Here is a 13,878-nt window from a genome sequence, read left to right on the forward strand (position 1 = left end):
GGGTCTAGCCTAAAGTTATAGTTATACTTGGAGCTTGAGCTCACACGCTGACGGTCGACGAAACTCTATCGAGAGATCTGACAGAATGCATTTGGTCTTCGGTTATGATATACGGTTTGTCGAGATTGCTATTAGGTAGATTCTGCCAGAGAAAGGAGCAGCGACAGCTCAACTCGAAATCTTAAACAGATCATCCGACAGTCCTTTAATTTCATAAACCTTCTGTCATTTTCAGGTGCAGTCGGCAATCTTTCAGAGCACTCTGCCCCCTCAGTTCCTCTCATTATAAATACGTGGAATCCAACCCTCTCTCTCCTCTCTCTCTCAACCTTCATTCCTCAACACGGAGCATCAAGATCCATCCATCCATACCTACAAAATGCCAGCTTAGCTGGTACCTACATCTAGCCTTGTTACCACCACTCGTTCAGATCTCCCCATCTCCTTCGCTTTTCAAATATATCATCTCAACTCATTACCCTGCTCGCTCATACCAGATGCCTCTGAACATCAACCAACAGCAAAAACAACCCCAGCTCTACTTACGTTCCGCTCTACCGCGGAGGCAACATCGGCACACTACGAGAATCGGGATTCAATAGTCTCAAGGGACAACGAGCAATCATTCTATGGCGAAAGAGCGATCACAAAAGATTCCGAATTATCTAGTTTTCTAGCATGAAGTAAGAAGTAAAAAAGCGACGTCTCCCGCATCCCTCAGGTGGGCACCAATTTTGTGTAAAGCAATAGATCGAAGCATTGCTGTTCCTTGTCGATATCGGCGGCAGCAGGCAAAGCAGACCCAGGCGCGAGACTGCCGAGTGAGTGCCGATTTGCACTCACAAGATGTTCCCGGGAAGAGTTCCTTGAACAAATAGGAAGCTTCGTGCTGTTAAACCAGACACCTACCGCACGACTCGATGACATGCTACAATGCGGTTCTTTCCCCCAAAACCCGGCTCTCTAGGTCTCTGGGTACCTAATCGTCGCGTCTAGGCCATTGTACCCAAGGGTTGTGGCTGTTGCCACATATATAGCAGGGGCGAACGATATCCGAATCATTCTAAGGGGAGAGGCGATTGTCTCCAACTGCGCAACGGACTGGGAAATAGGGTGGGCACTGAACATGGGTGGACGGTGTTAGAGTTAGATCGTAACATTTTGGTAGGACTGCAGCGTGTGGCTCAACTTCTGTTTGAGGCCTGTAAGATACAAGATACTATGCACAAAGGCAATATATATTAAAAGGGGGTATGAGTATAAGAAGCAGTTGCAGCAGCTATGATGTAACTAGTGATAAAAAGCGATAAAAGCAGCCTTCTTAAGCTTGCCTTGAATCATACGAGACAACAGTTTTGCTGCCCAATACAATTTTATCTTTATATGTCGATGAGACTCGGTTTGCCATTGCGCAAACACAGCTCTATTTGCAAGTCATTGAAGCAGTGTAATATTCGGTTACTTTTCAAGGTCCTAATTTCGCATTATACCAATAACCCCAGAATACGGAGTAGACCTGATCACCTAGCTTCGGCCGATTTTCCAATACCACGAAATTTTGATAACCTGAGAAGCTTCACTACAGCTAGGGTACTAAGAATGGCGTCGGATGAAGACTACATGGCTTTTCTTGACAAGGCGAACCGAGACCCAAACGAGGGGTATGTCAAATCACAGAACTCCAGCAAACAAGATTTCAAGGCTACGGATGATGGAGCACAAATTCCAACTGCTATCCAAGAAGCTACTGAGGATATCTTCTACGTGAGCGACGCCGATGAGCCGTTTGTACCTGTATATCTAGCATGGGACGAGAGCGGTAAAGGACTGCCAGATGAAGGTGGGTTGCATCGATGCCCGCCTCTTTTCCTCACGTGTGTAGTAGCAGTGCTAACAATGATTGGTTTTATAGAGGAATTCGCATCCTTGATACGACATCCCGATCCGTCGAACGCACAGATCGAGATACAGGATCCAGCCGATTGGGATACGCAGGGACAGTATAAGGCAATTCTGGACGCGGTACGGAAGGCGGGTAAGGGGAATGATGTGAGAGTGTATCGTGTTGCGAAGGGAGGTGTGAAAGTCGAGTACTGGGTTATTACGACGGAGGGAAAGGGCGCGAATGCGAAAATTGTTGGTGCGAAGGCATTGGCGGTTGAGAGTTAAATCGACGGGGTTTGAGTTTGGTCGAACAGGATGATTGACTGTTGATGATGGTGATCATAACTGGGCAGACGACTGAGAAAAGATGGATCTCGATTCGTGAATACCCCGCTACTTCTATTCTACGTTGTTTTATGTAAATGGCGGATTCGAATTGGTTGGTGACACAATGTGGGGTAACAATACGTACAACTGGTACAACTGCAAGTGCCCCGCCTCATTAACTCCGTCTTCGGATAAAAAGTGCATTTGTACTAAATGGAAGTTAATGTAAGGGACCAAAATCCGAATTACTTAAGCTTCCTCTTAATTTATTCTCTACCTAATACTAATACTGAGTCAACCTGCTTGCTCGGTATAAAGAATAGGAAGAAGTGAGGAGGAAACCTGAGGATGCGGGAAGCCCTCTTACTTTTCTATTCTTCTTCTTATCTTTCTTAATAGTCTGCCCACCATGGCTCAAGCAGTAAGAAGTTCCTAGTTCTCATGCCCCTCTAGTCACATCAATCAATTAATATCCGAGTGAACTAACACGTAGTATTGCTTGCTTGTTATAGGATGTTGTTCTACCATCCCTTGACACCGTAAAGGATCTACTCTCCAAAACAATACCAGGACCCAAGAAACCAAACCTCGTACCTTTATATGGCCAAATATCCGCCGACCTAATCACACCTTCCGCAGCATATCTAAAAGTCTCGGCACATTCGAAATCAGACTTCTCTTTTCTCCTCGAAAGCGCCGCCACAGAACGGGTTGGCCGGTATAGCTTCGTTGGTGCTGGACCACGTAAGATTATAAAGACTGGTGAAGGTCATGGAGAGTCTGTAGACCCGCTACCTGTACTCGAGAAGGAGTTGGAACAACATGTCGTTCTCGAAGTACCAGAATTAAGGCTACCGCCACTTACCGGTGCTGCCGTTGGTTACGTAGGCTATGACTGCGTGCGGTACTTCGAGCCCAAGACGGCGAGGCCTATGAAGGATGTTCTTAAAATACCCGAGTCGCTTTTTATGTTATTTGATACCATTGTGGCTTTTGATAGATTTTTCGGTGTCATTAAAGTCATCACCTACCTTCGAATACCAGGGAACTTAGAGACCCTCTCAGACGAATATAACAAGGCTACGGCAACCATCCAGGAGCTCATTGACGTCCTAAACTCCCCCGAGATACCCATCCCTGAACAACAACCGATCAAGCTCGGTCAGCAATATACTTCCAACATTGGGCAAGAAGGCTACGAGGCACATGTAACGGAATTGAAGAAGCACATTGTGGTCGGCGACATCATCCAAGCCGTGCCCTCGCAGCGTTTCGCTCGCCCGACTTCCCTACACCCGTTTAATATCTACCGCCACCTCCGTACCGTTAACCCCTCCCCATACCTCTTCTTCATCAACTGCCAGGACTTCCAAATCGTCGGCGCGTCACCTGAACTCCTCGTAAAAGAAGAGGAAGGCCGGATTATCACTCACCCGATCGCTGGTACTGTCAAGCGCGGTAAGACGCCCGAGGAAGATGAAAAACTTGCTAGTGAACTACGCAACTCGCTTAAAGACCGCGCTGAGCATGTCATGTTGGTTGATCTCGCGCGTAACGATATCAACCGCGTGTGCGACCCTTTGACTACAAGGGTGGATCGGTTAATGGTAGTTGAGAAATTCAGCCATGTTCAGCATCTCGTGTCCCAGGTCTCGGGTGTGCTGCGCCCTGAACAGACGAGGTTTGATGCGTTCCGCTCGATATTCCCTGCTGGCACGGTGTCCGGCGCGCCGAAGGTGCGTGCTATGGAGCTGATTGCGGAGTTGGAGAAGGAGAAGAGAGGTGTGTATGCTGGAGCGGTGGGATACTTCGGGTACGGCAGCGTGGGTGTGGATGGTAAGGAGAAGGAAGGCGCGATGGATACGTGTATTGCGCTGAGGACTATGCTGGTTAAAGATGGCGTGGCGTATTTGCAGGCTGGTAAGTATTTACTATCTACCCTTATCCTATTACGAAATATTACAAGTACGAATGCTAACTACAATAATAGGAGGCGGTATTGTCTTCGACTCGGACCCGTACGACGAGTGGGTGGAGACGATAAACAAGTTGGGTGCTAACACGCAGTGCATCACTTCGGCGGAAAGTCTCTACGCGAGAAGACAAAAATAGAAAATGGAAGATAAAGAAATGAAAATAGAGGGCTTATTGTAAATGAAAAGATTCGAAATTTAGATGATATCGGGTTTTCAATGGGCATGTGCTTGATATAAAAGGGGCTTGCGGGATGATGGTGTCTCTGCGGCTTCATGTTAGGTAACACTGGATCAATAAGGAAATCGATTGCCTTGCTTACTTGAAATGACTGACTGATCTTGGTGGCTGTGTTGACTTGGGCTTGGTGCGCTATAGAGGATTTTGTTGTGCGACTCTCCTAAGAGCAATTACATATAAATCTTGGGTATTTCGGATAGGACCATTCCAGATGCTAGGAAGCTGAGGTATACAGAGCCTTCCTAAATACCAGGTAGGTACTTAGTGTGATATTTCGGTGAAGTTGGCCGTCCTTGTGGAGAAGCTTCGTACCTCTCGACGAAGATCATCACTTTGCAGCCGATAACATTTCCCTTGTGTTACACTATGTGCTGCCTAGGTATTTTGACCATTGCTCAAAATCTCTACCGGTGTACTCGCTATCCCGATTTCATAGCGAACGGGTATAAGAATCAGAACGATTACTATTACCACTTGCTAGCTCTGTATCTGCAGGATCCGTTGACATATCAAAGCAACGATTCGCTGGGTGCTCAGACATCAAGCCCCTTAACTTGTGAGGCAATTTATTTCTCACACTACTGCATTGATATATGTATGTAAGTCTCAGAATAGCCTCGGAGACCCGGTGGTTTACTAATTACTTCAAGTAGCCTATCTCATTTCCTGCTTCTCCTCATCCCAAATATGTCCGGATAAGTCATATGCGGGCTCGACCCGTGTCACTCCTTTAAGCTTCTTGTAGTTTAGTTCATCGATATTGATACCGTAGAGCGCACGAACCTGTATTGATCGTGTGTCAGCATATTGGGTGACTTTCTTATCCCCTATCTCCATGACCACCTCCTTTTCCGCTCTTTCTTGCGGCTACTTCAACTGGTCGGGTTACACTTACACTAATACCGTATGTATGTTCCTTATGGACGGCCTCGAAGTCGATGCCTATACTGGTACCGCACTTGGGGCAGAACATCTGGTCTTTCGTCTTAGTGTTGAAGCGGTAGCTAGCACATCGTTTTCGCCCGTCGTTATGCCATACTACGTCTTTGGCTTTGGGGTCTGTAGGTGTATCATATCGTGTTAGCATGTATATTTATGTTCTTCCGGTACTAACTGAAGGAGGTAATTCTTTGCCTGGCGGCAAATCGCAACGCGCCCATAATATGTGGCGCTTCGAAGGAGCAAGGCGTTGATTAGGGGGTAGGAAGATGGTACTCAGAGAAGGTAAGATTGACACGCCACTTACACACAAGCAGATATCCTAGGCGGAAACACCCAGAACAGCTGCAATTCATGACTGTATACTCGGGTAGCGGCGGTGACAGTGTGACTGAGAATTTGATGTATCCACAGTGGCAGCCACCCTCATACGTGCCACTCTCCTCCTGTCCTCCTTGTTCCGAAGCGCCCATTGCTTTTTATTTTCCCTTTCCTTTGGTTTTGCTTTTTTTCTTCTTCCTGTCTGTCGCTCCTACATCCACTCCCCTCTTGGTGGCTTCTGCTGTTTCTCGGTAAACGCCACTTACTTCGTGAGAGGTGACAGGATCAAAGCCCCTGTATTCAGCAGCGATAGCTCAGAAATAGAGGAGGATGATACGTGGTAGTACATCGAAATTCAAAAAGTGAAACTCACAGTAGTCGTATAATCCTTTATATACACATCCCTGACTCTTCCAATTATTAATCCCATCCCGGAAATCAAGATAGGGAACGGTACCTAACACCCACGCCACGCCCTTTATGCCAGCCATGGGCGCGGATACAGAACCCTGGTCTAAGTATCTGCAGCCACCCGAGACCAAACTTGCCATTTGAAGTTAAGACCCCATCCGCGAAACAATTCTCTACCGACATCAAGCCCTTTTCATTTTTTTCTCTTCCACCCTATTCGACAAGCCACCTACCTGTAAGTCTATCCGGTCCCCAGCATGCAGAAAACGGCAACCGAATTACCTAGATCGGGTAGATCTGCAAGCGGATCCGGATTGGTAATCACCACCCACCTCCGCGTCAATTTCCACATACAGTTCGGAAACCGGCTCTCTGTTTTATGACTCTTCGTAGTTAGCTAGTTTTGATGTTAGTACTTAAGTATATGCACTTACATCCCAAACTTCGAAGCCATCGATATCCTTGGCTGTGCCGTATACCTAAACCCTACCAAGTCTTGGGGTACAAGTCGATTTTCCGGGGAGATGATTCCGCCCAGGGAGTCCATGTCGAGGGTAAGCAGAATAAGAACAAGAACAGACTAGACCCTCTTAATATACAAATCGGGCGTCGAGGTTTAACTTCATTGGCGGAGTCGTTTACCATACGCCGCTCAATCAGTAATGACGAATTATGAAATTAAGCTTATTTATTTTTGAACTTCTTTCTAGGATACGTGGAAGTTTACTATAGTTCAACAATTTTTATCATATTAATTAACTCTTTACTATCGAGTTTATGGGGTAAAGTAACTACATGTCATCTAACAAGTGTTATCTTCCTAATTCCACCGTTGTGTTGGACCGCATCATTCGTGCGCGCGATCCTCTTCGTATAATGTCTATAAATCTAAGCTTGGTCGCATAATCCTGTTGACCAATCCTTCTCCTTCCCCCTTTATTTTTTTAAATCCTAAGAAAACCGATATTAGAAAATACGCTTAGGCCTTTTCGGTCTCAATGTTTGTTTTGGGGACATTTGACGCGGCGGCATGGTCCACAACATCCTCCCTGTCAACTGCCGTGTCGTTACTAGAGCTGGAGGCAGCACCCGGCATGTTTCCAGGGAGCGTTGGCGCGAAGTTACTCTTAGCCCGAATCTTGTGGCCGTATAGGTAAAAGATGACCGGAATAGGCACAAGTAAGGCGGCAAAGCAACCTAGTAGGGTGCCCGCCCATTGGATGCCCATGCCATTGAACATATAACTTGCGAACAAAGGAAATCCGGCACCGCAGAGGGATCGGAGGAACGTATTACCTGCAATGGCGGATGCAGCGAACATAAGATAGGCGTCGACAAGGTAGTTGAGAGCTTGAAGGAAGATACCCATGAGTCCGAAACCAGTTAGAATACCCGATGCAGCTGGGACGATCCAGTGGACATCGGCACGATAACCAGACCAGGAAAGCCAGAATATACCTCCAGTGAATGATACTCCGCCGGCAATGACGATGGGAAGACGCCATTCGGGGATGGGCACTCCATTGTTAGCCGCAAGCTTGCGCTGGTATCGAGGTTGGTCAAGCAGCACTACGAGACCCGCGAGGAGCTGACCGGTAATCATCCCGAAGAAGGTCAGACCAGATTGACCGGCGTTGAAGTGGTGAACACCCTGGAAGATGAGCGGATAGGCCGTTAGGAAGAGGTACAGCAGTCCGTAAATGAAGGCCATGTAGATGGACAAGAGAAGGACGATCGGCTCAGTGAACAGAAGTCGCATAGGACGAGTAAAGTTCTTCTGAACCAGCTCTTTGAGATCGACCTCGATTTCCTCTTGCTTCGCATGGATACCCCAGTTCCTTGTACGGCGACGTAGCTCGGCAGCTTTCTCGATTAGGATCACGGGCGGGTAAGTCTCGCTCAGGAAGAACAAATCGAGGACGAAGGCAACAAAGCCCATGATGCTGGCAATGTACATAGTCCAGCGCCATCCGAGATACGATTGGACGATGAAACCACCAACGAAGGGCGCAAGCAAAGGTCCTGTAAATACGGCCATGGAGAAAAGCGTAATCGCCACTCCTCGAGTAGCGTTGTTGAACATATCGGAGAAGACAGCAGCGACGACGGCCAAGGGACAAGCACCGAAGAAACCAGCGAAGAAACGGCAGATCAGAATCGTCTGTAAGTCCTTGCCCGTAGCGCATGCGATAGAGAAAACTGAGAATCCGAACATAGCGGTTACAATCGGCAGGCGTCGTCCCTTTAATTCAGATAGAGGTGCCCAGAATGTTGGGCCAGTTGCAAAACCAAGGACGAATAGCGATACACCTAATAAGCCGACTTCTGAACTGACGTTGAATTCTTTAGCCACATACGGTGTGGCGGCTGAGAAAATACTGGATGCGAATGCGGATGTCATGGTGGTATAACCAAGCATGGCAGCTGTAAGCAGCCTAGGAGAGAAATTTGGTTAGTTAACTGACATATATATGGAATGTCTTAGATGGCTTGCGCCGAACTTACTTCTTCTTAAGCGACCAGTTCTGCGCATGGTATGGGTCGTCTGGGCCGTCGAACTCGACGACATATTCTTCCTGATTTGGTAGAGGAGGCGGGAATGGTTTTCCAGCGCCGAACGCAGGTAACGGCCTCCTAGACTCGCGGCTCCTGAGACTTCGTCCGACGGTGGCGCTGTGTTGGCTTCGGGCGGTGTTGATACGGCTAAGTTCTGTGGGATGTCGTTCGAGGTCTCGTGATGTCGGCACACGGCTCATGCCTCCCGTTCGCCTTTGCGCTAGGTGTTCACTGGAATCTGTAGAGACGGATGAAGCTGATATAACTCGCTCGACTTCATTGCTAGCGCGACGAGGAGGGTGTTCGCTGGTGGGAGATATGTGTTGTTGGGCGTCTTGCTCAGCCCGAATGAGCTCGCGATCGACCTCGTCCATGTTGACTGGATGAGGGAGATCTCTGTTTGCGCGATACTCTATTATGTATGTTTTGGCTTGTAGCTGAAAGTGCCGGTTAAATATTTTGAGATTCGGTTTTCTTTTACTTGGCGTGGATCACTTGACTGGCACGTAAAGTAAAAGTTGTAAGTCGACTCGATTAGGATAGGTGATTAGGACAAAGGTAATGTAAGTGTATGTATACCTGTATCTTATGAAGAGAGAAAGAACGATATACAAAATAGAAAGTACACTTATTCCACTAAGAGGAAGAGGAATCTGAAATCTAATGTGATCTTGAGGATCAGAAATTTTTTCAAGATTTTCCTTGAGCTTGGGCACCAAGCTTCTTTAATAATAATAAAGGAAACGGTCCACGGGATAATTTGGGAATAGTCATTTTCTTCCGGGATTAAAAGCACGCTTCTAATTATTCTAGTGTATAGAGGCGATACAGCGAGAAGAGAGAAGGGGTTCGGCATTCGCTTCTTGCATTTCGAAAGAAATTATGGGCCTCTTCACTCTACATGTAGGCGAATGTTGTATGTACATTTGAATTACATAGGTTACTAAGGTCGTTAGACGTATTAGATGTAAGCTTTGGGGCTTCAATGACGAAGGATTGACCATAATTGATCAGAAGTGACCGGGGCAAAGACTTCCCACAGAGCCATAATCCGCGCCGAGATGCAGGACCGGCCCTGCAACTTAACTGCACCTAAGCAGCCTAGGCTCGCTAGACCCGTTAGGTACATGGGTACCTGGGCAATGTACCTCTCGGGATGGTGCATGAAACCGGCCGCCGCGCGCATTGGAAAGCTTGACCTGTTCCAGATTCCAGAAGGTGCGCGAAGGGTTCCGAGGCTAAGGGAAAGCTCGTCTTGCTCGTCCCATGCTATCCTCGTTCCATCGGCGTTACGACATAAATCGAACTAAACTAGTAAGGTTGAATTCAATTTATTAAGCAAAGCAGCTTTCCGACTGACTCAATCATGCCATTGTGACCCATCGTGATTATAATTCCTTACATACATGGTACCTACTAATTCCTTACCTCTAGGTACATACGCTGTACTAGGTTGTATTCTTAGCTTGTTGGCTCCCTCTGTAATAAATATAACGTTAGTTACACGAGATTCCTCCATTACCTAGTTGTTGTTATTCGCAGCCGTTTGATAGGTGTATCCCTTCTTACCATAATTATATAATTATAACCATGATACCAACAATAGTTGGTCAAGCTTCGGGTAGGATGGGTTACACCGCTTAAGGAGGATGTATGCAATGAAATAAAGGGAATTGAAGGAAAATGAAAAATTTACAGAGGGGCGGCAAGCTGAAAAAAAAGGACAAGTGAAAGGAGTAGAAGGGGCCGAGGTGAAAATTGGGAATGTTACGATAGCGGAGTCTCGTATCTAACAATCTATGGATCAATTGATAGTAATGGATAGATCTGTGACTAGAAGCTTGTATTGTTTTCCATTGTACCTATTAAAAATGAGTACATAAAAAAAGGCCCCCACTCGTTCTCCATTTACTCCATTTAACGTTTATGCCAGTCAAGGACTTCGCGGCAGGCTAAACTTGGTTGAGATTTAAAGATCGGCTTATTCATTCGTGATTTCCCACCTCGGCCTCGGCTGGGGACGCTTGTAGTCGGTGCAACCTTTCAATTGTCCAGTTACAAAACAAAGAAAAACCTTTTAAGAGATAATCTTATCTCCGCATCCACCGGGAAACAATCAAGCCGCGGCTCGCCGTCACTTTACCTACTAAGTGTCCAGGGAAGAAATTATTTTTTAAGAAAGGGTGTCAACGAATACGATAAAATTTTTTGCAATATGATATCGAGTAATAAACGTTGGCAGGATGATACGATTATATAATAGCAAACACACTTACATGAATCGCGATATCAACCTGCATGTCTGGGTACCTCGGGATGTTCTGCCAAAAATACGTCAATAATACGTTAAGTTTGCTCTAGCGGTACTCTTCCGAATGCAAGGTTCCATAATAATTATGCACGGAATTTGTCGCAGCAGCTTTGTTTTCGGTCGCATCTGCCAAGATCTTACAATTGGGTACTTACCTAGGTATATACAGAGGGGTGATACAAAATAGTAATGATTCAATTGTAACAAATGTCATCACACCATAATCTGGGAACATATCGTGGCTAATCAAAATCCGACTAACAAACATAATACTGCTTACTCGCTAATGATTCAGCTCTGGACCGGTCACGTAACATATAATTCAGGGCTGTTCCTCGATTCTTTCTGGACCAACGACCTAGAAATGGTTGCGAGTTCGTTTTGTCTCAAAGCGGGCCGAATTTCTTTGTTGATCGGTAAGCGGTGAAACGGTGTTAGGTTGGTCAACTAAATTAATTCCGAAATCTGCGGAATCAATAAGCATAAAAAAATCAACTACACCCGGGATAGCAATTGAGCACTAACAGTACGGTATCACGAAGCACGGAACGTCCGGCGTTGGGTACACGTAATTAAAATGTCACTTGCGCATCGGAATTGGACGTTTACGGCTTTTGTTGACTGATATATATCTTAACGGATGACTCTTGTCTTATATATCGGAGGCTCTCTAGTCTTTATTTCACACCCCATCCATTTTCTAGTAGGCAAGTCGCTTCTTCGAGCGTCAATCCCGCTGTCTCCGGATATATTCTCCAAATCGTATACCAACCAATGACACATATAATACCATATAATCCAAACGTCAAGGTGGGTGTTAGTAAATCCATTCTGTTATACGTTAGTCTACTGTATCAAAGGCGGGACGATTGTATAACGAAACATAGTTCCGAGGCTGTTTATCACTTACTACATTCTATGTTAGTAATTGTATAACGCAAAAGATAAGGCAGCATAAACTTGGAAATGCGATACATACCAAAGGCAGGAATGTTAATCCAATAATGAAATTCGCAAGCCAATTTGTAGCAGTTGCTAATCCACTACCCAACGATCTTACATTCAGAGGGAATAGCTCGCTTTGCATCCAGGGAACATTTCCGAGGCCCAAAGCATAAGAAGCTACAAATATCATAATACTTATCAGTATGACGACAGCAGCATCTTGCGAAGGGCCCGAAGAAGCAGCATCGATAGTTGTAGATAGAGGGCCATCATTGGTTTCTCCGGACGATAGCTTAATAAAACTAAATCCGAATGCCGATAACCAAAGACCAATTACCATAAAGGGTATTGAGTACAGTAAGATGCGCCTACGACCAATTCGGTCGATTAAGAATAATGCAAGTACGGTAAAAGCAAAATTCGTCGCAGCAACTGTTAGCGACGTGAGTGTGGGTATCGAAAACCCTAGAATTGTGAAAATCGTCGCTGAAAAGTACATCAACGAATTCTATATCGTCAGTTAAGATATACGATAAAATGTACGAATTCCAAGTACTTACGAAGCCAGAAAGCTGTTGCAACCCCTGAAGTAAGCATGCAATAACCAAAGCTCGTCGGTTCTTCGGCACTCTAAGAAGTTGGTACCACCCCTTAAGCCAGCCATCACTACCTTTTCTTCTATTACTCACTGGAGTAACATTTCCTTGCTCTTCTCTAAGTTCTGCTTCGATATCCTTCACGACGTTGTCAACCAAGCGGCGGGAGACGACGTCAGACCCTATTGTCTTCTTAATAATCCGTCGAGCATCTAAAGACTTCCCGGCCTTCACCAACCAGCGCGGGGTCTCAGGCATGAACAGTAATAGTGCACACTGAAGAGCAGCCGGCACGGCGCCCAACCCGACCAGCCACCTCCATCCCGTCGAGGGGTCACCATGTTCAGCGAATACCCAACCAATTACATAAGCCACCACCTGACCTAGTGTAATCGAGAGGACATTCATAGTCACCAGCCTACCCCGGTGAGCAGGCGGAGCAAGCTCAGCGATGTATAACGGGGTAACAAAACTCGCCGCACCAATCGCCGCGCCCACAATCGACCTCCCCAGCACCATCCCAGCTACGGAGTAACTAAGAGCTTGTACCAGGGCACCGAACACGAATAATAGATCGGATAACAATATAACAGGTTTCCGACCGAAGTAGTCCGCAAGGACCGACGAAATCGGCGAGGCGACGAGGGCAAAGAGCGAGGTACACGATGTAATAACAGATTTATCGAGCGACGTCAACGGCCGGCCGGAAAGCGAGGATCCTATTGAGACTAGAGTCGCCGATATGACTCCTGTGTCGTCTTTGTAACGTGACGTAACGTGTAAGCAGGTTTGTGCAGGATCTCGCGGGTTGGATCTTACTTGCATCCGAATAGCAGCCCGCTGATGCCTGCGGATAGCGTTAGGAGCCAGATGAATAGGCCCGGACGACCTGCCGGCCATTCCGTGTCGTTATCCACGTCCTCGGTATCTGCAGGTTCCGAGGATATGCCATCTTGCATGTCATCTTCCTGATGCTGCATCAGGGGTTCCTCTGCTGCGTCTGCCATTGTGATGTTCGGTTGCTACGAATCGTAATTGGATCGGGTTGTAGAGATCATGTCAGCAGCGCGGCTGTGAACATCGCGTGAACGTTAAAAACACGAAATCGATCGTATGTGTGTCGGCGTTAGGTATTTAGAGTCGAGTTATGACGAAATAGAACGGGATAATAATGTAGAAGGAATGAATGTAGTTGAGCAGGTGCCCGCTGGCTGGTCTCGTGGCATAAGCTTGTAAGCTCAAGGGTACTTCTTTCCATGGTTCCTGAGCCGCACATAGAGGATCGGTGGGGCCGATTTTTTAAAGGTTCCAAGGTTCCAACAGATCGGAAATCGGGGTCAGATAAACTGCTTATTATTTTGCTATTTGCGTACG

The 13,878-nt window shown here is 46.5% G+C and overlaps 5 protein-coding genes across 5 annotated transcripts; 2 read left to right on the forward strand and 3 right to left on the reverse strand.

The window, feature by feature from the left end:
• The first annotated feature begins 1,302 nt into the window (after positions 1-1,302).
• On the forward strand, positions 1,303-2,618 carry F4822DRAFT_262268 (uncharacterized protein). The gene has a single exon (XM_051454589.1). The coding sequence runs from the start codon at positions 1,384-1,386 to the stop codon at positions 2,167-2,169; it is 786 nt and encodes a 261-aa protein (XP_051314691.1). The 5' UTR covers positions 1,303-1,383; the 3' UTR covers positions 2,170-2,618.
• On the forward strand, positions 2,261-4,440 carry F4822DRAFT_262249 (anthranilate synthase component 1). The gene is made up of 3 exons (XM_051454588.1): positions 2,261-2,632; positions 2,724-4,131; positions 4,202-4,440. The coding sequence occupies exons 1-3, from the start codon at positions 2,621-2,623 to the stop codon at positions 4,321-4,323; spliced, it is 1,542 nt and encodes a 513-aa protein (XP_051314692.1). The 5' UTR covers positions 2,261-2,620; the 3' UTR covers positions 4,324-4,440.
• A 485-nt stretch (positions 4,441-4,925) lies between these two features.
• Positions 4,926-6,087, reverse strand: F4822DRAFT_262292 (uncharacterized protein). The gene is made up of 3 exons (XM_051454590.1): positions 5,672-6,087; positions 5,321-5,484; positions 4,926-5,208 (listed from the first exon to the last, which is right to left on the reverse strand). Exons 1-3 carry the CDS (start codon positions 5,835-5,837, stop codon positions 5,080-5,082), a joined length of 459 nt encoding a protein of 152 aa, XP_051314693.1. The 5' UTR covers positions 5,838-6,087; the 3' UTR covers positions 4,926-5,079.
• Positions 6,088-6,827: 740 nt separating this feature from the next.
• Positions 6,828-9,501, reverse strand: F4822DRAFT_404381 (MFS general substrate transporter). Its single transcript, XM_051458198.1, has 2 exons — positions 8,602-9,501; positions 6,828-8,531 (listed from the first exon to the last, which is right to left on the reverse strand). The coding sequence occupies exons 1-2, from the start codon at positions 9,024-9,026 to the stop codon at positions 7,076-7,078; spliced, it is 1,881 nt and encodes a 626-aa protein (XP_051314694.1). The 5' UTR covers positions 9,027-9,501; the 3' UTR covers positions 6,828-7,075.
• Positions 9,502-11,575: 2,074 nt separating this feature from the next.
• F4822DRAFT_404386 (general substrate transporter) lies at positions 11,576-13,803 on the reverse strand (the record flags this gene model as incomplete). The annotated part of the gene is made up of 4 exons (XM_051458199.1): positions 13,328-13,803; positions 12,469-13,262; positions 11,944-12,416; positions 11,576-11,794 (listed from the first exon to the last, which is right to left on the reverse strand). Coding segments are annotated over exons 1-4 (1,600 nt in total), but the record flags the coding sequence as incomplete, so codon positions are not given.
• Positions 13,804-13,878: the final 75 nt, after the last annotated feature.

Source organism: Hypoxylon trugodes (genome assembly GCF_022578975.1).
Source record: "Hypoxylon trugodes strain CBS 135444 unplaced genomic scaffold F4822scaffold_5, whole genome shotgun sequence".
Taxonomy (NCBI): domain Eukaryota; kingdom Fungi; phylum Ascomycota; class Sordariomycetes; order Xylariales; family Hypoxylaceae; genus Hypoxylon; species Hypoxylon trugodes.